Source organism: Bombina bombina, chromosome 2 (genome assembly GCF_027579735.1).
Source record: "Bombina bombina isolate aBomBom1 chromosome 2, aBomBom1.pri, whole genome shotgun sequence".
Lineage (NCBI taxonomy): Eukaryota > Metazoa > Chordata > Amphibia > Anura > Bombinatoridae > Bombina > Bombina bombina.
In genome coordinates, this window is record NC_069500.1 from 166603708 (window position 1) to 166630579 (window position 26872).

General features: G+C 36.9%; 1 protein-coding gene across 1 annotated transcript in view; it reads right to left on the reverse strand.

Annotated features, from left to right (window-relative positions):
- ADAMTS6 (ADAM metallopeptidase with thrombospondin type 1 motif 6) overlaps positions 1-26872 on the reverse strand; it is a 400513-nt gene that overhangs the window by 79297 nt on the left and 294344 nt on the right. The window contains 2 exon segments of the mRNA XM_053701330.1: positions 19741-19804; positions 24788-24933. Coding sequence (XP_053557305.1) covers positions 19741-19804; positions 24788-24933 — 210 coding nt within the window.

Consider the following 26872-nt stretch of genomic DNA (forward strand, 5'->3'; position numbering starts at 1 on the left):
AGAAGATCTTTCACTCTAGGTGACTATTTGGGGTGATACAGACAAGAAATGAAAGGGACTACTTTGCTGATGGTGGTCTGATCGTAACAAGGGTGGGAAATGCACTGTAGATAAAATTAAGTGATTTCTTTACAATTCTATGGGGTTCATTTGCATGCTTCTCCGTATAAGTGAGTTTTCAGAAGAATTTAAAGGGATATTAAACAGTAAAATATGCTAGACAAAATAATATATTTAAAGCAAAGAATACATTATTTACAGTATTTTAGTTTATATTGAGCACTGCAATAGAAACAGGCAATAAAAATACTGTGCAAACAAGGCTGTTTGAAACTCCTGTTAGATAATCACTAACAATCCTATGCTCAACACAACCTGGTTTAAACATGGTGGCGCAGATTATTTTATAGAAACTCGGTGTAATTTAGAAAACCAACAATTCTAGCGTTTAATTACAAATGGAGACAAAATATAAAATAAAAGTATATTGCAAATGTTTTAACTAAACATAATTAAACATTTTATATTACAATCTCATATTGTTTAATATCCCTTAAAATGAATGCAAAAGAACTGGGAATAGCTTTAGAGAATACAATTTTAAACATTCCAATTTACTTCTATGATCTAATTTGCTTTATTCTTTAGGTATCCTTTGTTGAAGAAATAGCAATGCACATGGGTGAGCCGATAACACACTAGATATGCTTTTCAACAAAGGATTTCAAGAGAATAAAGCAAACTAAATAATAAAAGTAAATTGGAAAGTAATTGCATGCTCTTTCTGAATCGTGAAAGAAAAAATTTGGGTTTCAAGTCCCTTTAAGAGAAAAATGAGAGGATTATCACAGTACAGAAGCAGCACATGAAATCTTTTAGCAAGCGTAAGAAATGAAATCAGCTCTCAACATAATTCCATTCTCTCACCCCCTCAAATGCTCTCAATCAACCACAACCCACATAACCTTAAACTTAGCTCATTCTCCCCTGTTATTGAAGAAGAATTTTCGGCACTTATACTGCGCTCTCACCTTACTACCTGTCCCCTTGATCCTATCCCCTCAGAGCTACTCCCCTCTCTCTCTGCCACCCTTACCCATATACTCACACACACTTTCAACCTCTTCTTCAGCACCGGTATATTTCCCTCATCGCTGAAACATGCACTGGTCACACCTATCCTCAAAAAACCTTCCCTTGATCCTACCTCCCCATCCAACTACCGCCTTATTTCCCTCCTCCCTCTTGCATCAAAGCTTCTTGAAAACATAATTTATGTAAGAACTTACCTGATAAATTCATTTCTTTCATATTAGCAAGAGTCCATGAGCTAGTGACGTATGGGATATACATTCCTACCAGGAGGGGCAAAGTTTCCCAAACCTTAAAATGCCTATAAATACACCCCTCACCACACCCACAATTCAGTTTAACGAATAGCCAAGAAGTGGGGTGATAAGAAAAAAGTGCGAAAGCATATAAAATAAGGAATTGGAATAATTGTGCTTTATACAAAAAAATCATAACCACCACAAAAAAGGGCGGGCCTCATGGACTCTTGCTAATATGAAAGAAATGAATTTATCAGGTAAGTTCTTACATAAATTATGTTTTCTTTCATGTAATTAGCAAGAGTCCATGAGCTAGTGACGTATGGGATAATGACTACCCAAGATGTGGATCTTTCCACACAAGAGTCACTAGAGAGGGAGGGATAAAATAAAGACAGCCAATTCCTGCTGAAAATAATCCACACCCAGAATAAAATTTTAATGAAAAAACATAAGCAGAAGATTCAAACTGAAACCACTGCCTGAAGTACGTTTCTACCAAAAACTGCTTCAGAAGAAGAAAACACATCAAAATGGTAGAATTTAGTAAAAGTATGCAAAGAGGACCAAGTTGCTGTTTTGCAAATCTGATCAACCGAAGCTTCATTCTTAAACGCCCAGGAAGTAGAAACTGACCTAGTAGAATGAGCTGTAATCCTTTGAGGCGGAGTGTTACCCGACTCAACATAGGCATGATGAAATAAAGATTTCAACCAAGATGCCAAAGAAATGGCAGAAGCTTTCTGGTCTTTTCTAGAACCGGAAAAGATGACAAATAGACTAGAAGTCTTTCGGAAAGACTTAGTAGCTTCAACATAATAATACAAAGCTCTAACAGCATCCAAAAAATGCAATGATTTCTCCTTAGAATTCATAGGATTAGGACATAATGAAGGAACCACAATTTCTCTACTAATGTTGTTAGAATTCACAACCTTAGGTAAAAAATTCAAAAGAAGTTCGCAGCACCGCCTTATCCTGATGCAAAATCAGAAAAGGAGACTCACAAAAAAAAAAAGTAGACAATTCAGAGATTCTTCTGGCAGAAGAGATGGCCAAAAGAAACAAAAAACTTTCCAAGAAAGTAATATAACGACCAAAGAATGCATGGGTTCAAAAGGAGAAGCTTGAAGAGCCCCCAGAACCAAATTCAAACTCCAAAGAGGAGAAATTGACTTAATGACAGGTTTTATACAAACCAAAGCTTGTACAAAACAATGAATATCAGGAAGATTAGCAATCCTTCTATGAAAAAGAACAGAAAGAGCAGAGATTTGTCTTTCAAGAAACTTGCGGACAAACCTTTATCTAAACCATCCTGAAGAAATATAAGTCTTCCAGACTCTATAATATATCTCTCTAGATACAGATTTACGAGCCTGTCACATAGTATCAATCACAGAGTCAGAGAAACCTCTTTGACCAAGAATCAAGCGTTCAAACTCCACACCTTAAAATTAAGGTTTTGAGATCCTGATGGAAAAAAGAACCTTGAGACAGAAAGACTGATCTTAACGGAAGAGTCCACAGCTGGCAAGAGGCCATCCGGACAAGATCCGCATACCAAAACCTGTGAGGCCATGCTGGAGCTACCAGCAGGACAAACGAGCATTCCTTTAGAATATTAAGAATACCCTTGGAAGAAGAACTAGAGGCGGAAAGATATAGGCAGGATGACACTTGCAAGGAAGAGATAATGCATCCACTGCCTCCGCCCGAGGATCCCTGGATCCGGACAGATACCAGGGAAGTTTCTTGTTTAGATGAGAAACCATCAGATCTATTTCTGAGAGTTCCCACATTTGAACAATCTGAGGAAATACCTCTGGGTGAAGACCATTCGCCCAGGTGCAACGTTTGGCGACTGAGATAATCCGCTTTCCAATTGTCCATACCTGGGATATGAACCGCAGAGATTAGACAGGAGCTGGATTCCGCCCAAACCAAAATTCGAGATACTTCTTTCATAGCCAGAGGACTGTGAGTCCCTCCTGATGATTGATGTATGCCACAGTTGTGACATTGTCTTATCTGAAAACAAATGAACAACTCTCTCTTCAGAAGAGGCCAAGACTGAAGAGCTCTGAAATTGCACGGAGTTCCAAATATAGATCGGAAATCTCACCTCCTGAGATTCCCAAACCCCTTGTGCCGTCAGATACCCCCACACAGCTCCCCAACCTGTAAGACTTGCATCTGTTGAGATTATAGTCCAGGTCGGAAGAACAAAGAAGCCCCCTGAACTAAACGATGGTGATCTGCCCACCATGTCAGAGAGTGTCGTATAATCGGTTTAAAGATATTAATTGAGATATCTTTGAGTAATCCCTGCACCATTGGTTCAGCATACAGAGCTGAAGAGGTCGCATGTGAAAACGAGCAAAGGAGATCGCATTTGATGCGGCAGTCCTAAGACCTAAAATTTCCATGCATAAGGCTACCAAAGGGAATGATTGTGACTGAAGGTTTTGACAAGCTGATATCAATGTTAAACTTCTCTTATCTGACAAGGACAGAGTCATAGACACTGAATCTATTCTAGAAACCTAAAAAGGTTACACTTGTCTGAGGAATCAATGAACTGATTGGTAAATTGATCCTCCAACCATGAACTTGAAGAAACAACACAAGTCGATTCGTATGAGATTCTTCGAAAATGAGAAGACTGAGCAAGTACCCAGATATTGTCCAATAAGGAAATACCAAAAAACCCTGTTCTCTGATTACAGAAAGAAGGGCACCGAGAACCTTTGAAAGAAATTCTTGGAACTGAGGCTAGGCCAAACGGTAGAGCCACAAAACTGGTAATGCTTGTCTAAAAAGAGAATCTCAGACACAAAAAGTGATCTGGATGAATCGGAATATGTAGATACACATCCTGTAAATCTATTGTAGACATATAATGCCCTTGCTAAACAAAAGGCAGGACAGTCCTACAGTAACCATCTTGAATGTTGGTATCCTTACATAACGATTCAATATTGATAGATCCGAAACTGGTCTGAAGGAATTGACCTTCTTTAGTACAATGAAGAGATAAAATAAAACCCCAGCCCCTGTTCCAGAACTGGAACTGGCATAATTACTCCAGCCAACTCTAAATCTGAAACATATTTCAGAAATGCTGAGCCTTTGCTGTGTTAACTGGGACACGGGAAAGAAAAAAAATCTCTTAGCAGGAGGCCTTAACTGAAGCCAATTCTGTACCTTTCTGAAACAATGTTCTGAAACCAGAAATTGAGAACAGAATTGATCAAAATTTCTTTGAAGAAAACGTAATCTGCCTCATACCAGCTGAGCTGGAATAAGGTCCGCACCTTCATGGGTACTTAGGAGCTGGCTATAGGTTTTCTAAAAGGCTTGGATATATTCCAAACTGGAAATAGTTTCCAAACTGATACCGCTCCTGAGAATGAAGGATCAGGCTTTTGTTCCTTATTGTGAGGAAAGGAACGAAATGATCATTAGACCTAAATTTACCTTAGATTTTTTATCCTTTGGTAAAAAAGTTCCCTTCCTTCCAGAAACAGTTGAAATAATAATTTATTACCCTGAAAAGAAAGGGAAAGCAAAGTTGACTTAGAAGACATATCAGTATTCCAAGTTTAATCCATAAAGCTGTTCTAGCTAAAATAGCTAGAGACATATACCTGACATCAACTCTAATGATATCAAAAGATGGTATCACCAATAAAATTATTAGCATGTTATAGAATAATAATAATGCTATAAAATTATGATCTGTTACTTGTTGCGCTAAAGCTTCTAACCAAAAAGTTGAAGCTGCAGCAACATCCGCTAAAAATATAGCAAGTCTAAGAAGATTACCTGAACATAAGTAAGCTTTTCTTAGAAAGGATTCAATTTTTCCTATCTAAAGGATCCCTAAATGAATTACTATCTGCCGTAGGAATAGTAGCACATTTAGCAGGAGTAGAGACAGCCCCATAACCTTAGGGATTTTGTCCCAAAAAAACTCTAATCTGTCAGATGGCACAGGATATAATTGCTTAAACGTTTAGAAGGAGTAAAAGAATTACCCAAATTATTCCATTCCCTGGAAATTACTTCAGAAATAGCATCAGGGAGATTAAACACTTCTGGAATAACTACAGGAGATTTAAAAACCTTATTTAAACGTTTAGATTTAGAATCAAGAGGACCAGAATCCTCTATTTCTAATGCAATTAATAATTCTTTAAATAAAGAACGAATAAATTCCATCTTGAACAAATACAAAGATTTATCAGCATCAACCTCTGAGACAGAAACCTCTGAACCAGAAGAACCATTATCAGTATCAGAATGATGATGTTCATTTAAAAATTCATCTGAAAAAAGAGAAGTTTTAAAAGACTTTTATGTAAACTAGAAGGAGAAATAACAGACATAGCCTTCTTAATGGATTTAAAAAATAAAATCTCTTATGTTTATCAGGAACACTCTGAAAATTAGATGTTGACGGAACAGCAACAGGTAATGTAACAGTACTAAAGGAAATTTTATCTGCATTAATAAGTTTGTCATGACATGCAATACAAACAACAGCTGGAGAAACAGATACCAAAAATTATAGCAGATACACTTAGCTTGGTAGCTCCATCAGTAGACAGCGATTTTCCTGTAGTATCTTCTGACTCAGATGCAACGTGAGACATCTTGCAATATGTAAGAGAAAAAACAACATATAAAGCAAAATTGATCAAATTCCTTAAATGACAGTTTCAGGAATGGGAAAAAATGCCAAAGAACAAGCTTCTAGCAACCAGAAGCACTGAAAAAATAAGACTTAAATAATGTGGAGACAAAAGCGACGCCCTTATTTTTTAGCGCCAAATAAGACGCCCACATTATTTGGCGCCTAAATGCTTTTGGCGCCAAAAATGACGCCACATCCGGAACGCCGACATTTTTGGCGCAAAATAACGTCAAAAAATGACGCAACTTCCGGCGACACGTATGAAGCCGGAAACTGAAAAGAATTTTTGCGCCAAAAAAGTCTGCGCCAAGAATGACGCAATAAAATGAAGCATTTTCAGCCCCCGCGAGCCTAACAGCCCACAGGAAAAACAGAGTCAAATTTTTGAAGGTAAGAAAAAAATGATTAATTCAAATGCATTATCCCAAATATGAAACTGACTGTCTGAAAATAAGGAAAGTTGAACATTCTGAGTCAAGGCAAATAAATGTTTGAATACATATATTTAGAACTTTATAAACAAAGTGCCCAACCATAGCTTAGAGTGTCACAGAAAATAAGATTTACTTACCCCAGGACACTCATCTACATGTTTGTAGAAAGCCAAACCAGTACTGAAACGAGAATCAGCAGAGGTAATGGTATATATAAGAGTATATCGTCGATCTGAAAAGGGAGGTAAGAGATGAATCTCTACGACCGATAACAGAGAACCTATGAAATAGACCCCGTAGAAGGAGATCACTGCATTCAAATAGGCAATACTCTCCTCACATCCCTCTGACATTCACTGCACGCTGAGAGGAAAACCGGGCTCCAACTTGCTGCGGAGCGCATATCAACGTAGAATCTAGCACAAACTTACTTCACCACCTCCATCGGAGGCAAAGTTTGTAAAACTGAATTGTGGGTGTGGTGAGGGGTGTATTTATAGGCATTTTAAGGTTTGGGAAACTTTGCCCCTCCTGGTAGGAATGTATATCCCATACGTCACTAGCTCATGGACTCTTGCTAATTACATGAAAGAAAACTAGCTTATGCAAGCCTATCCCATTTCCTTACAATAAACTCCCTCCTTGACCCATTGCAATCTGGATTTCGTCCCCATCACTCCACAGAGACAGCAATTGTTAAGGTTACCAACGACCTACTTACAGCAAAATCAAAAGGCCACTTCTCTCTGCTTATCCTCCTTGATCTGTCCGCAGCCTTTGACACTGTTGACCACCCTCTTTTGCTCCAAACCCTCCAATCCTTCGGCATCTGTGACACAGCTCTCTTGTAGCTCTCTTGTGGCTCTCTTCCTACCTGTCAAACCATACCTTTAGTGTAGCCTTCTCTGGGGCCTCCTCTGCCCCGTCACCACTTTCTGTCAGAGTACCGCAAAGCTCTGTCCTCGGTCCCCTTCTCTTCTCAATCTACACGTCATCACTAAGTTCCCTAATAAAGTCCCACGGTTTACAATATCATTTGTATGCCGATGACACCCAAATCTACTTCTCTGCACCAGAACTATCTCCTTACTTGCTAAACTGTGTCACTAACTGTCTTTCTCACATCTCTAACTGGATGTCCTCTCCCTACCTCAAGCTAAATCTCTCCAAAACTGAGCTCCTTATTTTCCCCCCTTCTTCTAAACTCTCCACCCCGAATAACTGTCAACAACTCCATCATTACCCCTACCCCGCATGCCCGATGTCTCGGGGTCACATTTGACTCAGATCTTTTTTTCACTCCTCACATTCAGTCATTAGCTAAAGCCTGTCGCTTCCAACTTAAAAACATCTCTAAAATTAGACACTTCCTTACACAAGACACAACTAAGATTTTAATCCACTCTCTCATTCTTTCCTGCCTCGATTACTGCAACTCTGTCCTCTCTGGTCTCCCCACCTGCCGCCTAGCTCCTTTACAATCCATAATGAATGCCTCTGCAAGACTCATCTTCCTTACACGTCACTCTTCATCTGCTGCACCTCTCTGCCAATCCCTTCATTGGCTTCCTCTTGCCTCTAGGATCAAACAAAAAATTCTCATTCTGAAATACAAAGCCCTCAACTGCACTGCTCCCCCCTATATCTCAGACCTTGTCTCCAGATACTCTCCCTCCCGTCCCCTTCGCTCTGCTCATGACCTCCTACTCTCCTCCTCTCTTGTCACCTCATCACACTCCCGTTTACAGGACTTCTCCAGACTGGCTTCCATCTTGTGGAACTCTCTGCCTCGCTCCACAAGACTCTCTTCTAGTTTTAAAAGCTTCAAGTGCTCCCTAAAGACTCTACTGTTCAGGGATGCATACAACCTACGCTAACCTTTCTTTATACCAGTTCCTCTACTCCATTTCTATCCCCTGAACCCCATTAGCATGTAAACCTAAGAGTCCAGCTGTTTGTAGATCACCTTCTTAAGAGCCGACTACAACAGTGAAACTCTTGGCAGGGCCCACTAACCATTTGATCCCTATAATTGTTTTGTTGTACTCCACCTTTGTTAATAGCACCTCGGAATCTGTTGGCGCTCTACAAATAACCGATAATAATAATAATAATAATAATAATAATAATAATAATAAAGCGTAGTAATTAGTGATTGATGAATGGACATGAAGTTTTTTAGAGCATGCCATTTTAAATCTGTTTGGAACACCATATGGCAGAAGTTTTGAAAGAATGTTATCCATCTGCAAGAGCACTAGATGGCAGCAATATTTCCTGCCATGTAGTGCTCTAGATGCCTACCTAGGTATCACCTCAACAAAGAATACCGGGTGTTAGTCAGGGCTAGTAAGGAAGGGCTTTGCAAGTTAGGATTATGATTTATGCTCAATATGGGATTACTGTGAAAGTAACTGGAAGAAAACATGGCAGCCAATGCACTTAAGTGGACTAGAGAGGGAAGAAGCAGAGAAAGCCAATTATTTAAAGGGACACTGAACCCAATTTTTTTCTTTCGTGATTCAGATAGAGCATGCAATTTTAAGCAACTTTATAATTAACGCCTATTTCATTTTCTTCGCTCTCTTGCTATCTTTATTTGAAAAAGAAGGTATCTAAGCTATTTTTTTGGTTCAGAACCATGGACAGCACTTGTTTATTGGTGGATTAATTTATCCACCAATCAGCAAGAACAACCCAGATTGTTCACCAAAAATGGTACGGCATCTAAACTAACATTCTTGCATTTCAAATAAAGATACCAAGAGAATGAAGAAAATTTGATAATAGGAGTAAATTAGAAAGTTGCTTAAAATTGCCTGCTCTATCTGAATCACAAAAGAAAAAAAAATTGGGTTCAGTGTCAATTTAAATGGGTTACAGTAGCCAGGGTGGGAATTGATTATAGAATTCCAAAATATCCAAGTAATGTCCATCATTAGGAAGGAGTAGATGTTCAAAAGAGCTTAAAGGGACATAAAACCCACATTTTTTTCATTCCTGATTCAGATAGAGCATACAATATTAAACAACTTTCCAATAAACTTCTAATATAACATTGTATTTGTTTTCTGGTTATCTTTTGTTGAAAAGCAGGAGGGTAAGTTCAGGAGTGTGCACGTGTCTGCAGTACTATATGGCAGCAGTTTTGCATTAGCCAGAGCACTAGATGGCAGCACTATTTCCTGTTATGTAGTGCTCCAGACATGTGCACGCTACCTATCTAGATATCTCTTCAACAAATAACATGAGAATAGAAGGAAACTGAAAACTTTTTAAAATTGTATCCTCTATCTGAATCATGAGAGGAAAATGTTGGGTTTCACGTCCCTTTAATGTCTCGCTATATGGGAGGAAGTGGGGAGAGAATATAGGTATTTTTGTGGGGTAAAATAGAAATTGTCTGTTTTGGGGGGTAAAAAGAGGGCATTCTTTCTTTAGAGGAAGCTTTCAAGGATCACACATTATCACCACAATATCAGTTTTGTACCAATAATTCAGCTCTAGCCTCTATGGGGCCAATTTATCAAGACATCGCTGAATGCCGACATGCACAAGCAGTTCTGGTGAACTGCTTGTGCAATGCCGCCCCCTGCAGATTCGCAGCCAATCAGCCGCTAGCAGGGGGTGTCAATCAACCCGATCATACACGATTGGGCGGATTGCTGTCCGCAGTCTCAGAGGAGGCGTATGAGTTAAAGGAATAGTCTAGTCAAAATTAAACTTTTATGATTCAGATACAGCAACCGTAAGCAACTTTCTAATTTACACCTATTATCAATTTTTCTTTGTTCTCTTGGTATTTTTATTTGAATGTACTTAGGAGCCGGCCCATTTTTGGTTTAGCACCTGGGTAGTGCTTACTGATTGGTGGCTACCCAGGTCCTGAACCAAAAATGGGCAGGCTCCTATGCTTACATTCTTGCCTTTTCAAATAAAGATACCAAGAGAATGAAGGATAGTTGCTTAAAATTGTCTGCTTTATATGAATCATGAAAGTTTAATTTTGACAAGACTATCCCTTTAAGGAGCAGCGGTCTTATGATGCATTAGGGCCAATTAACTGTTTGATAAATCGGCCCCTATGTCTCTATTTAATCCTTTATTAAAAAGAGAACCACTCTGAATAAACCAAGTGATTAGTATACTCCTGTACGAAAACATTTACAATTACGTGACAAGCTTTATGAAGAGCCTTTTTTTCAAAAACATCTATTTCTATAGGAATTATTATTCTGAACTTCTGTGATAGAGAACACAAAAATATTATACATTTTGGAAATTACGTGTGAAGAAATATGTATTTCTATTTTTCTCATCGGCAATCTCATATTAAAGCTATATTAATTCATATTAAAGTTATACAGACTATGTCTGAATCAGCAGACTATAGCTTCTCTAGACAATTGTATCAATGATTCTTAAAATAATAAAAATATTTGCTTAGAATGTAGGTGTAAATATTAAACTGTACACCAATAACACATTCATCCACAGATTTTTGTATAAGTTCTTTTGCTACAGACTTGTTTTTGGAAGTCCATAATAATTATATCAAGGCTTTATACAAAGATGCTGTACAAAAGAGTCTAAGACCACAATGGATGAAAGTTCAGGCAATTCATAAATCTTTTTTCTACTCTATTAAAGTGTGTTGCATATTTTACAAACAAAACAGAAAAAAACATGTTTCTCTAGTTATTTTAATGATACTAAACATCTTGCAGCAAAAAAGAAAATAGAAAAAAACAATAATATTAACATTCATATAAATTAATAATATTAATAAAAAAAAAAATCCAACAAAGTGAAAATTAAAGGGACATAAAACAAGTTGGGATAGAGAAAAAATATATGTACTTTAATTACTTTACCTGCTTAGCTATGTAATTCATTTTGCTTTTCTTTGAAAATTATTTTAAAATACTTGCCAGCAATTTTTAATTAATTAGCCCTTTTAGGATATGCACAGATCTCAACCTGTTTTATGTCTCTTTAAGCAGTATATTTGTTATTTCCTATTCCCAGTTTCTCTGTTATTTACTGTATTTCTAAAAACTCTTTAAAGTTTGATACTTAAATATGAACTGTTTCAATGTATTCTACCACATGCTGCGCAGTGATTGTTAAGTTCAGTTCAGATCTCTATTACATAGGTTCCTAATTTGGCACTACCAAAGAGACAAGATAGGGTGTATCCCATCCCCAAAACACTGCAGTGTTGAATTTCAAAAAAACGTATTTAAAAATAACGTCTATACAGGGGGCAACGCTTTATGCAGAAATATAAGTAAATTAAAGAAGGTGCTTAATGCTCTGTAGCAAGGACTGGAAGTGATGCATTAAACTTAAAGGGACAGTACACTGTGAAATTGTTTTTCCCTTAAAGGGTTAGAAATCTTTCCTAAGGGAACGTACTCCAAAAAACATTACAACTCATATAAGGTGTCATTGATTAAAAAATAATGGTTCTTACCTTAAAAAGAAGCTTTACATTGTATAAAATTATTATTTTGCTTTCTCCTATATCCGGCCGTAACAACGCCCATTAATGTAGGCTGGAGTTGCAGTTCATGCATGCATGCCTTTCATTAAATGGCGCTACAGCACGGATCGGTTGATTTGAATAGTAAAATAAGTGCTGGTCCTCAATCTCGGCATGCGCATCCTGACTTGTGGGCACCTGCATATGCAATGCACAGTGAATCCAACTTCCAGTATTGTGAAACTAAAATATTGCATGCGCATAAAGTATAATCGTCATCATTGAGCTGCAGTACGACGTGCGCGGCTAAAGCTCCAGAAGACTAGGGACATATGCACACGCGTTGAAAAAAATGAAACGATATGCGCATGGGTGAAGCCATCTTTATTCTACCTAGGTAGAACTCGCCAATTTGTCAGCATTACAATGGAAAAGAAGGGTTTGGCAGCATTTTTATTTTATGAAATGCATGTAAATGTAAAAAAATTGATAATAGGTGTTATTGGCATCATTGTATAATTTTATATGATGTTTTAAAAAATGTAGAAACAAAATTAGGGTTTACTATCCCTTTAATATATTTTAAATGGCTTGTTATACCAGCTGCAGAGTATAAAATGAGAAATTGCATTTTCAGGTTTATTTGTGTATATGAAGTAGCTGGTTTTGTGCTTTTAAACCACAGCCTATTACAATGGGTTGAGCTTCAGTTAATATCAGATCTCATTATGTTATCACTTTGTGTACACACACTTGCTTCCCTACTAAGAGAGAACAATGAGACATTAACATGTTATTACTCAACTATCCTGAACCCAACTGGAAGTGTAATTTCTTCTGCTGGCTGTGTTTACTTAGTCTTGTCAATGGCCTAGACTCCAGTATAGAAACTTTCAATGTAGGTTGGGATTCCACAGGCTAAATCGGCTATTTCAAATACCGAAATAATGGTAAACGAGTTACTTGTAAACAATTTAATACACTCCAGCAGGTAAAATGGATGATTTGGAACAATTTAAAGGGGAGAAATGTTTGGGGTAACTGTCCCTTTAATGCATCAATTGCATGTTAAGTGGTACTATTTTGTTTGTGTTAGAGCTCAATTAGATGAAAAAGCTTGTGTCCATCTGTCTTCTGAGCTTTTGTATTTGAACAACTGTGTGCAAAAGTGTACAACTGATAAGCAATCATAGTCAAAACAACTGAACTCTTGTGTGGGAACTCTGCAATACTTTTAATTCGTCTGCACACACCAACTGGATGCATAGCAAACATTTGCTATCAGTCCCAAGTACCTAATAGAAAAATAAATATATTTAAAATAGAGGCTGTATTTATCAGACATTGGTGTGTGCCACCTGCCAGCACGAGTCAGACAGATTCACTTAGCACATAGAGTGCTTTACCAATCAATCACTTTGCTATCCTACTAATAGACACCTACAGAGATTTATCCAAATGTCCTCAATATAATAACATCAGACAAGGGAAAAAGTTAAAGGCTCTGTAAACACCAAGTGATTTTTCTGGGGTCTTGGAAAAATTAAGAAAGTGTGTGTGATTTTGTAAACTGTACCCAACACTTGCCTTATTTGCAGGAGCCAATCAGGACTTGCAACTGGGGTATACAAGAATATTGACAGTTCTAATGCTGGAAAAACCTTAACCGTGCTTCCAGTCACAAAGAGCAAAAGCTAATGGTGTCACAAATCCGTTAGCTGAGAATAAGGATGATAAAGGATAAAAGGTTTTATCTTAAAAGAGCATGAAACAGCTAAGTTACAGTATATTTTACATATTTAAAATATATGTTTGCATTATAAAAGTAATTAAGCGTTTACATATCTGATGCTTATTTTGCAAGTATTAATCATTACTCACAGCAGTCAGGAGCTTGTCAAGGATAAATATATACAATATCTTTATATTTAATTATTTCTTTAGGGAGTACTATAAGTAGCAGTGTGGAGGTGACAACGTTTTGTTCACCAAGCAGTGTTTATACATACAGGTATACCCCGCTCATACAGCGGGTTAGGGACCGGAGCCCCGCTGTAAAGTGAAAACCGCCTTAAAGTGAAACAAGGCAGTTTTAGCTTTCTTTTCAGTGTTTAAAATCTTAAAAACATGTTTGAACTAACATATATTAGGGGTGCAATAGTGCTACGTTTAGTTTAACACTAGCAAAGCACAGTATTCAATAAATACTGTACTTGTAAAATAGTGACAATTACTGTAGTAAAATTTGCTGGACTATAGCACTGAGAAACAGATTGCACTGCAATGCAGTTAACATTGAACTAAGCATAGCAAAATGGTGCCAGTCACTTTTCTCACAATCTCACAATGATTTACAGCACTGTTTCAAAATCCTTGGAGGTTGAACTTCAGCTCCACAAGGCGCTGTATTAGCGAATCGCTGTAAAGTGAAGCGCTGTAAAGTGAGGTATACCTGTAACAGATATATGTGTATTGTCTTCTTAAAATAAGTTAAAGGGACACTCAAGTCAAATTTAAACTTTCATGATTCAGATAGAGCATGCAATTTTAAACAACTTTCCAATGTACTTCCATTAACAAAATCTTCACAGTCTTTTTATATTTACACTTTTTGAGTCACCAGCTCCTACTGAGCATGTGCAAGAATTCACAGAATATACGTATATGCATTTGTGATTGGCTGATGGCTGTCACATGATACAAGAGGAGTGAAATTAGACATAACTTTAAAATTTGTCATTGCATTGTATTTTTACCATGCATTTGTTGACAATGCAAATCTACTGTATTAGCTGGTCCTTTAAAGAGACACTAAACACATTTCATGCACCTTCCTCTCATCATGGGTGCTGCCATTATGAAACCTGGGCTACACTGCAGGTATTTGAAGGTTACTGCACATGTGCAAACAGGTCAGCAGTGGAATGCAGTAAAAGGTATATTTCAACATGTCAGCTCCCAAGACGAGAGGTAGGCAGGGAATAACCTCAATACTATGCTTAGAAAAAAATGTGTTTAGTGTTTAATGTCCCTTTAATGACATCATGGATTTTTGCTTCCGTTTAAATATTGTTTGTATGGCATAAGTATGGTGTAAGCCGAAATGCGTCAGCTGGTTTGGAAGTAATGTGCATCAATTGTTTTAATGGATTTATAAAATACATCACGTTTTATTACCGTTGCTGTGTCCAACCCTTTTTTATCAATGGCTTCTCTGGTGAGCCAATGACAAGTGGCATATGTGTGTAGCCACCAATCACCAGTTAGCGCCCAGTAGTGCAACTAGCCTGTTTTTAACATGTTTAAGGCCTGGAAAAGTATTGCTAGGAGAATGATCTGGCATTTTGCTATTCTTTGTGATTCTTTAATTTAGCTTAGGAAGCCCTGTATGGGCCCAGAGACATAAAAAGATGAACCATAAATAAAATGATGCATCTTGGTACTTCTCTCTTTGCTTAGCTGATGCGAGAATGCAAATGTGTTTGTAGTCTCACTTGTTTTTTGAATAGCACTTCCTGCAATATCTCACAATAAATTTCAAGAGCGGGGTATGTGACTACTTCAGCTAAACTGCTTTTTTTTTTCAATAGTAGCCTGGAGTTTTTCAAGCACATTTTGAATTAAAGGCTAAATAGTGCTCTTCCATATGTAAGATAGATCATCTAATATTAAACAAGAGACATATATGTGCAGCCACCAATCAGCAGCTATCTCCCAGTAAAGCATTGCTGCTCCTAAGCCTACCTAGGTTTGTTTTTAAACTAATGATTCCAAGAGAACACAGCACATTGTATATTAGAAATTGGGAAGTTAAAATTGTATGCTCTGATTTACGACTTTATTGCCAATTTAAGAGAGTACATACCCTGTTCACACTGCAAGCAAGTTATCGTATAGGAATTTTTAATACAGTGTTTCCTACAAGAGGCTACCTTTATATATATATATTTATCACTCTTGTAATATACAACCAATACAATAAAAATTCAAATGCCTCTATAATTATAGCTTATTTTCATTCAACTTCCTACCACAGCATGTCAAGGCTGTAGGATTTTGGAAAATAACGTAAAAATGACTCTGTTCAACATATTGCAGTTTGAAAAATATGCAAAACACAGGGGTATGCCAAGTAAAGTCTGAATAATTGTGAATTCTACCAGACAACTTGTAAAAACATTGTGTTCTTTTAGCAGAATGAGGCATCATCTGGTATGTGCGTCTGTTTTGTTAAAATTACTTCAGTGGAAAATTAGCATGAAAACAACAAGCAGAATAACACTAAATCCTTTGCAAATTGCCATTGAAACACAAAATGATGCTGGCACTAAAATCTGATGCATAACTAATATATAGTTTAATTATTAACACTTGTTAGAATACAAGGTCTTGACATTTTAGCATGAGGTTGCACTTCTAAACATAGAACTACTATAATGTGATTTTTGGGTGTGAAAAGTACACATACATAGTGAAAAAAACAGTTTAACGGCCATTAAATTCACTACTTGCATTATCAACAAATGCATAATAAAAAGAATGCAATAACACTTACTCTGAATTACAAATGAGTAGATTTCGTTTTACAAATTTCAAAGTTACTTCCATTTCCCTGACCCTCTGTCATGTGATAGCAATCAGCCAATCACAAATTGCATATACATATATACTGTGAACTCTGTGCCTCCGAAATTGTGCAAATAAAAAGATTGTGCAAAATTTGATAATGTAAGTAAATCGGAATTTTTTTATGGAATAGACACACGGACCCCCACTCTTAAAGGGACACTGTACCCAAATTTTTTCTTTTGTGATTCAGATAGAGCATGCAATTTTAAACAACTTTCTAATGTACTCCTATTATAAAATTTTCTTCATTCTCTTGGTATGTTTATTTGAAAAGCAAGAATGTAAGTTTAGATGCCGGCCCATTTTTGGTGAACAACCTGGGTTGTCCTTGCTGATTGGACAGCACCAATAAACAAATGCTGTCCATGGTTCTGAACCACAAATTTGCTGGCTCCTTAGCTTAGATGCCTTCTTTTTCAAATAAAGATATCAACAGAACGAAGAAAAATTGATAACAGAAGTAAATTAACTTTTGATTGAAGAAAATAAACTAGCTATATTTAACCACTCTCTCCTACAACGTCCTTGTTTGTTGAGAGTTGCAAGAGAATGACTGGGTATGACAGTTAGGGGAGGAGCTATATTACAGCTCTGCTGTGGGTGTCCTCTTGCAACTTCCTGTTGGGAATGAGAATATCCCACAAGTAATGGATGATCCGTGGACTGGATACACCTTACAAGAGAAAGTTGCTTAAAATTGCATGCTCTATCCGAATCATGAAAGAAAAAATTTGGGTTCAGTGTCCCTTTAACCAGGGATAACTGATTAATAATAACATTAATAATTAAATAATTTAGAGAGCAAAGGAGTGGGAACACAATGCAAGGGAACCACCTCTCAAATCATAATGCCCACATTGTAGTTCTAGTTGGCTTGTGCCTTATAGCGCTTTATGCCAAACTGCTAGATGTGCCGTCTTTCTTGGAAAAAAATACAGGCCATGCTAATTACCATAATTTTGCTTTAATAAATATATGGAATTATTTGGCAGCTAAAGCAGCTGGGCCTGATTTTAAAGCGCTACTGAATTTTGTGGCGCTATATACAAATATATATATATAATGCCCAAAGGCTGAATTCTTAAAAGCATGACTCACTTTTATTTATGCCGATTGCATATGCTGAAGATAATCAGAACAGAATTATTGGGGCAATTACTGAAAGTTTGAACATTCACTGAAGAATTACATGTTAACAGGCCCTCATTACTGCCGTCATCAGTTTAGGCCACAAACCAAATGCTGCTCTATGTCATTAAATGAAAACCTAATAATTTTGGTGCTGTAAGACACACAATAACTGAGACTACATCTGTTAAAATAAAGACTCCAAAATACTCCCACAGAACAGCCTGAGCTTGCATTGCTGTGCTGTATATTCAGGCATATTTCTGCTCCCAGGAAACAGCTGCTAGCAAAAATTTCATTTACTGACTTCACAGTCTGCATTAGAAAAAGTCACCTAAATTAATATGTGTTGCTACACAGGAATGCATTGCCTTGCAACACACACGTAATAGTTGTCTGGAGGAGGAGTACAAAGAAAATTCCAAAAAAAAAATGAAGAGCCTTCAAGGAAGGCAGACGAAGAATTAGCTCAACCTTGATAAGAAGAGAGAAGCCTTTTTTTTTTGTTGTTTATGAGAAGCAGTATCAACAAGGAGTAATGCCTTTTAAATTATTAGAGGGATAATGACTACTGACACTGCGCAGAAACGCTTTCATAAGACAGCGGTTTTATGCAACATATTTTTCATGCACAAGTTGTCAAGAGTTCAGTCTGGTAATAGTAACATTAGTCAAATGAGGTTCACTCTCGAAAGCTTCATAAGCAAACTGCTGCCACAGAATTTTCAAGCCTTAAAATCTGCTGTTCGTATGAAGGATCTAGCTTATACCTTGAATGGCAAATTTGGAGAATTTGTCCTTTTGCCTTTTTAGAGCGTAACTGTTTTACGAATACATATACAGATTTTTAATATCATGAATTCATGAACATATACGTCATACGTATAATATTGCAGACCTTTAAATATAACTCTTGTGTGTGAGTATATGTATATGTGTGTGTATATGTTTGTATGTGTGTGTGTGTATGTGAGTATATGTGTGTGTATATGTATATGTTTGTATGTGTGTGTGTGTGTATGTGTATTTGTGTGTATATGAGTATATGTATATGTGTGTATATATGTATATGTTTGTATGTGTGTGTGTGTGTGTATGTGTATTTGTGTGTATATGAGTATATGTATATGTATATGTTTGTATGTGTGTGTGTGTGTGTGTGTGTGTATTTGTGTGTATATGAGTATATGTATATGTGTGTGTATATGTATATGTTTGTATGTGTGTGTGTGTGTGTGTGTGTGTGTGTGTGTGTATGTGTATGTATGTGAGTATATGTGTGTGTATATGTATATGTTTGTATGTGTGTGTGTATGTGTATTTGTGTATTTGTGTGTATGTGAGTATATGTTTGTGTATATGTGTATGTATATATGTGTGTATTTCGAGTCCCCCTGAAAAGAAAAGTGCTGTAAAATATAAAACCGTAATGCAATTTAAGCTTGTCGGGGCAGCCTGTTAAAGTGAAGGTAAATTTCAATGAATTAGTGTCCGGTTTTTAATAATCCTATTAAAAACTAGGGCACTTTAATTAATAAAAATTGACATTTCACTTGTTTTCTTCAAAAACTTACCTTTTAATCCTGACAGCCGCTGCAGCGCTTCCTCCGCCCGTAGCAAGCCCTCTTCGCGGGTCCAAAATGATGAATCCGGCTTCCTCCAATCACAGCGTTGCTCTGGCCATGATTCCCCCGGGGGGGAAGCTGTGATTGGAGGAAGGCGGATTCGTCATTTCTGACGTATGAAAAGGCTTCCGACGGCTGGGGGAATCGCTGGATCGGCTGTCAGGATTAAAAGGTAAGTTTTTGAAGAAAACGAGTAAAATGTCAATTTTAATGAATTAAAGTGCCCTTGTTTTTAATAGGATTATTAAAAACAGGGCACTAATTCATCGAAATTGACCTTCACTTTAAAAAACAAAGAAAATAAATAGGACTATAAAGAGGGTTGTTACCTTATAGAATGAAATATGTAGAAAGCAATCTACAAATGAAAGTGTGTTGCATGGTTCTGCATCTTTGCAGTTTAACTTACATCAGTATTGCATGAACGGTAACGTTTTCGCTCTCCAAGGCAATATTTTCCTCCACCTGAAGGTCTGGAAAAAAAAAACTGCATTTTATTTGTGTATGTCATCAGAATAAAACATTCAATCTTGCGAAAAAGGCCTAGAGAGAAGAGTAATGTACTGAGTGATTCTACTGCAAACATTACATGCTTCATTATGTCATTTTTGTATTACTGATCCATACTAACTATGGGGTCGATCACAATCTATCGGCTGACGCCTTTTTGCCTCTTTTTTTTTTTTAACCAAAAAGGACACTTTTCTTTTCAACATGATCACAATAGCAAGTTTCCATCTATTTCCCACACCCTCACTCCTTTACGGCTCACAGAAGAAAGCCCTACTTTCAACACAAACAAATTGGTGCAGATCACATTTTCAATACCTTTTCGTGACCAGTTTTGCTTTTTCATACTCAACACCTATAGACACTTGATAAAACCCAGAAATAGTATTTTGGACATCTCTGCAAATCTTCTAAGACTATTTGGAATCATTCTATTATGCTGCAGATGTACAATACATGGTATTGATACATTTAAGCTCTATTCATCTCTATTGTGTAGTTCGTCAGCAGTGGCCAGGGCATACATTTACATATGTATATGTTTATTAACACATGTATTTGTACCGAGTATGTGATATACAGCTGTCTTCATAACCAGCCTTTAAAATAGGATTGCACAATTGTGTGTTCAAAAAGAACCTATTGCAAACCAATTCCATCCTCACCACTGCTAAACAATCTGAATGCCATTTGTATCTAGGCATTATGGGTATACTGGGCATGTTTGCTCTATGCTTAAATTATCTCTTAATATTTTAAAAGTATTGTTATTTTCTTACGATATTTAATTTGGCATGAGCTACATCTGAACACAAGAAGACAACTAGGGATTTCTATTAGGACTTATGACATCTTATTAAACTGGATTTTAACAGTACTGAAACAGTAAAACGTGAAACCGCTCTACTGTAAACGTATTTTTTTTTTTTTAAAAAAGGTAACGCACATTTTTCTAGTAAAAACATGTTTGTGGCTGGAGGCTTTTAATGCATGGATCCATTTTGCATTGTGATTACTCAAAAAACATGTTGACCAATTCGGCTGGAAAGCAAAATGCTGTTTAAGGTGGAAATAGCTGATAGATTGTGTTCAACCCCTATATGTTTAATACAAAAATGACATTTTCTAACAGACTTTTTTGTTTTTGTATTAGACTGTCCTTTAAGAAAACATAGTATTTTGGTCTGGAAAATATTATACAGCTTACAGCTTAATGTAGTAAATCTGTATTTAAATGTTTGGTTTTTAATTCTTTCAGAAATTCTTGAAGGTCAAAAACCCAAAGCTTTACAAGTTATCACATAGACAAAACACCTAATGATTCAATGATGTAACAGTCCCCTGGTGATTTCTAGTATAGTACAATAATAATTCAATTATCTGTCCTTATGTACAGCACTCAGAAATGTATGCTAAAGGTTTTATTAAAGTACCTGAAAAGTAGTTTTGCTTTGCTATATATTTATATAAAATAAAATAAAAAGTGGTATGAAATTGTCATGAGTTAATGTGAGAAAATGATATGAAACTGTTATGGTTAAACAGAAATACATTTGCATTCAAATATATTTGTCCTTTTAACCCCTTAACGACCAAGGACGTACGCCACACGTCCTCAAAAAAAAGTCAGTTAATGACCGAGGACGTGTGGCGTACGTCCTTGGTCTGGAAAGCAGCTGGAAGCGATCCTGCTCGCTTCCAGCTGCTTTCCGGTTATTGCAGTGATGCCTCGATATGGAGGCATCCTGCAATAACCCCCCTTGGCCATCCGATGCAGAGAGAGCCACTCTGTGGCCCTCTCTGCACCGGACATCGATGGCCGGTATCGTTGGTGGGTGGGAGCTTACGTGGGAGGCGGGTGGCGGCCATCGGTGCGCTATGTGGAGTGGAGGGGGGCGGGATCGGGGGGGCGGGAGCTGCGGGGGCGCGCACGGGAGCGCGCGCGTGCACGGGGGTGGTGGGCGGGCGCGTGCACGGGGCGGGAGCGGGTGGGAACCGCTACACTACAGAAAAAAAAAGTTAAAAAGTTGAAAAAAACCCCCCCACTAAAATGCAATCTAAGGGTCCTGGAAGGGGTTGGGGGTTGGTCTCGGTGGGGGGGGGAAAGCTACACTACAGAAAAGGGAATTAAAAAAAAAAAAAAGGCACATTTTGTTACAAAACTGGGTACTGGCAGACAGCTGCCAGTACCCAAGATGGCGCCCATTATTGCAGAGGGGAAGGGTTAGAGAGCAGTATGGTGGGGGATCAGTGAGGTTGGGGTCTAAGGGGGGATCCTACACATCAGCATATGTAAATATGCTTTTTTTTTTTTTAAAAAAAAGGGCCAAATACCTTTTATTTTAGTACTGGCAGAGTTTCTGCCAGTACTTAAGATGGCGGGGACAATTGTGGGGTGGGGGAGGGAAGAGAGCTGTTTGGGAGGGATCAGGGGGTCTGATGTTTCAGGTGGGAGGCTGAGCTCTACACTAAAGCTAAAATTAACCCTGCAAGCTCCCTACAAGCTACATAATTAACCCCTTCACTGCTAGCCATAATACACGTGTGATGCGCAGCGGCATTTAGAGGCCTTCTAATTACCAAAAAGCAATGCCAAAGCCATATATGTCTGCTATTTCTGAACAAAGGGGATCCCAGAGAAGCATTTACAACCATTTGTGCCATAATTGCAGAAGGTGTTTGTAAATAATTTCAGTGAGAAACCTAAAATTGAGAAAAAATTAACGTTTCTTTTAATTTGATCGCATTTAGCGGTGAAATGGTGGCATGAAATATACCAAAATTGGCCTAGATCAATACTTGGGGTTGTCTACTACACTACACTAAAGCTAAAACTACCCCAAAAAGCTCCCTACATGCTCCCTAATTAACCCCTTCACTGCTGGGCATAATACACGTGTGGTGCGCAGTGGCATTTAGCGGCTTTCTAATTACCAAAAAGCAACACCAAAGTCATATATGTCTGCTATTTCTGAACAAAGGGGATCCCAGAGAAGAATTTACAACCATTTATGCCATAATTGCACAAGCTGTTTGTAAATAATTTAAGTTAGAAACCAAAAGTTTGTGAAAAAATTTGTGAAAAGTGAACAATTTTTTCTATTTGATTGCATTTGGCGGTGAAATGGTGGCATGAAATATACCAAAATGGGCCTAGATCAATACTTTGGGTTGTCTACTAAAAAAAAATATATACATGTCAATGGATATTCAGGTATTCCTGACAGATATCAGTGTTCCAATGTAACTAGCGCTAATTTTGAAAAGAAATGGTTTGGAAATAGCAAAGTGCTACTTGTATTTATGGCCCTATAGTTTACAAAAAAAGCAAAGAACATGTAAACATTGGGTATTTCTAAACTGAGGACAACATTTAGAAACTATTTAGCATGGGTGTTTTTTGGTGGTTGTAGATGTGTAACAGATTTTGGGGGTCAAAGTTAGAAAAAGTGTGTTTTTTTCCATTTTTTCCTCATATTTTATAATTTTTTTTATAGTAAATTATAAGATATGATGAAAATAATGGTATCTTTAGAAAGTCCATTTAATGGCGAGAAAAACGGTATATAATATGTGTGGGTACAGTAAATGAGTAAGAGGAAAATTACAGCTAAACACAAACACCTCAAAAATGTAAAAATAGCCTTGGTCCCAAATGGACAGAAAATGGAAAAGTGATGTGGTCATTAAGGGGTTAAAGAAAAATACTGAATCAAAAACTTTTTTCTTTTCTTTCCATTTACCACATTCACTTTTGAGAAGGAGTAAAGCCTTTTCCCAATTCAAAGGTAAGAAAATCAGGATTTCTCTCTTATAGTAATTCTGGTGGTTAAACTAATTTAAAGAGACAGTAAACTCTAAATTAAACTTCAATAGATTGAATAGAGTATGAAATTTTAAACAACTTTCCAATTTACTTCTGTTATTAGTTTTGTTTTATTTACTTGGAATCCTTTCTTAAAGAATAATCTTAGGTGAGCTCAGAAGCGTGCTCATGTCTTTAGTCATCTGGCAACAGTGTTTGCAACACTGTTTATTGCAATGTTATACATAGATACAAACACTGCTTCCATAGACTGCTATAGACACGCTCTTATGCTCATATCAGTCTACCTAGGTTTACTCTTTAACAAAGTATATCAAGAGAACAAATCAAATTTGATAATAGACACAAATTGGAAAGTTGTTTAAAATTGCAAGCTCCATCTCAATTATGAAAGTTTAATTTTGACTTTGCTGTCCCTTTAAATGGATGCAATAGTAATGGAATGAAATGCTGTAGGGAAAAAAAACACCCTATTTGAATTTTCTCAAGGCAAATTTGATTGTAAGGAAGGCCTCTGACTCTCATTCAGGTTGAGGAGACCTGATGTGTGTTATATTTGGAATGACATATAGAGGGTGTGCTAACGTTGATAATTTGTGTGGGCTAGAAGCTGTGAAATTTGTATGGCCAGTTAGTTCAAGAAATGTAATTTATATTTCAAGCAATACAAATTTGAACTGTAAGCTCCACAGGGTAGAAGTGGCATCTAAAACTGGTGTTTAACCATAGGTGTTTTTGTTATTTTACAGAAGTACAGTTCTTGATTACACTGATTTTTTTTCCAAGGTTTTCAGTTCTTTAAAAATGTTCTGTATGATGTAAATTTCATCTTTCAGCCGGTAGCGTAAAATGCATGCATTTTAAATTAAAATGAGATAATTCTACATGAACCAGTTTAATTGATCAAAATAATGCTCTTAAAATGCCATGGAATACAATACTGCACGTTAGCTGTGTCTATAAAACTGATAATTGAAATACTATAATATATATTTTCTGGGGTACACACATGTAATGAAATTGAGGTGCAGAAAAAGTAAATTGGTTAACATAATAACACATTTCTAAACAGTATCCAAATTGTTCTTTTAATTGGCTCAGGCTTACTTTAGCTACTTACGCTGGACTGTCACAGTGTCTTATGGAAGAAGAGACGCCCCCACCGCAGGTCCTGGTGCATTCACCCCAAACAGACCATGGTCCCCAGTCCCCATCTATGCTCTTTGGCCAGGTCCCAAAAGGCACACAATCTCCCTGAAAGCACCACTACACAAATAACACAAAGGGTTAATTTTAGATCACAGAAGACAGAGCATTAGAGATTCAAGTAGTAATATCCATTAACATTCCGTTTAAAGAAAACACGCTGCAATTTCTACTAAGCCAGTTAAAAGAAAAACACGCAGAGGATTCACTGTGATCAAGTACTGAAAGAGATAACATCAGACTTCTTAAGAAAACCTTTTTGTTTTGTTTTTAACATTAGAACAGTTCTAAATTACTTCAAATATTTTGTGAGTACCGTTTGTTTTCAGTGACAGCTGCAGCCATTTAGTAAATTTGTTCCAACTAGTCTTATGTATTAATGAACATAGGTTGCTCATTGAGTTGTAATAATGGAACTATTTTATTGCTGGTTTCTCACTATAGACCCAATGATCAAAAGCTCTCAGTTCGGGTGAGATTATTTAAGAAATCCCTCAAAGAATTTTAGAAGGGCAAATTTTAGCTTGAGAGCTGCTCGTCTACCTATGCAAGGTTATGCAATATAAAAGTTAAAAAAAAGTCCCCAAACGCTTTTTATGATTTCTCTCCAGGCCGGCACAATTTGATCATCAGGCCTTATGTGTTTAACCTCAGCAAAGGAAGTTAGTTAAAACTGCGCACCAGGTATGTTTTCATGCCATTCCTAAGCAGGGCATGGCCAAAGATTGCAGGATATGCACATATGCTGTGCCTAATTGGCTAAAAAGCGGCTTTGGAGTGGAAACACAATGCATCCGGAAGTACAACTTTAATTTAAACCTTACTCTAATAGGTCCCTGTACTGTTTTCATTAATTAAAATTATAGACCCCTATACGACGTGATTGTACTCAATTATTGTCACTTGGGTCTGTATATTCCTACGCTGGCTATTGACTCACTTTAACCACAGTTGTTTCAATCAATCACTTTTTGTTTCCAAAAAACAAAATCATCCTTTTTAGAAAGCTCAACAACTCAAACTCAACATAGTGTTATGTCCCATTCAGCCCATCTGAGAATATTTTGCTGATGCTCCTTTTAGAAAGTGTGTGAGTAAACTACATACTTCAAAAACATCCAATGTGTTTAGCATCTTAAGAAATGCTTGACTCGTTCATTGCAATCCAAAACACCTGCTGTAAACTGTTATCCAACAGCAGATCAGACACGGCATATCTCCTATTCTTGCTGGGTTCTTAAATCTATTAAAAGTTAGTTTGGAAACATTATTGATGTTACTATTGTTGATCAAGCATAAATGCTGGCAATATTATCTTATTAAATATTAGATTGACAAATGATTACTAAGAATAAAATAATGATGTCTCTGTACAATCAGTAGTGGCAAACAGCTAGCTGGCTTTTATGTCATGCACATTCTTTACTGGCATTTCTTTATGTATTAACTTTTAACTTTCTATCAATCTCAAAAATCTATGTACTAGTACAAACTCTTTGGGCCCCATTTATTAAGCTGCTGATGCAGCATCGGTGCCTAAGCATTCAGGCTTGCGTAAGCGGGTCTGAAATGAAAGTTAAGTAGCTGCGGTCTTAACACCACAGCTACTTAGCCTCTCTGCCACCTAAAGTGTGACAGAGTTAAAGGGACAGTATACTGTAAAATATTTTTTTCCTTAATGTGTTTGCAATTGCTTTTTTTTACCAACTGCACAGTAAAAAATGTATGACCACTAGCTTTTTAAGGTTTATTTGTGTATATTAAAGCTCTGATTTTGTGTTTTGAAGCCACAACCTAATAAAATGGGTTGAGCTTGTAGGTATAATCAGATCTCATTACTTTATCACATTGTGCAAATATACCTGTTTCTTTATCTTATATCTGTCCATAAAACAATCACCAGTACTTGGAGAGAACAATGGAAAATCAACATTTTATTACCTTATCTCTGCTATATCCCACTGGGAGTGTAATTTCTTCTGCTGGCTGTGTTTACAAA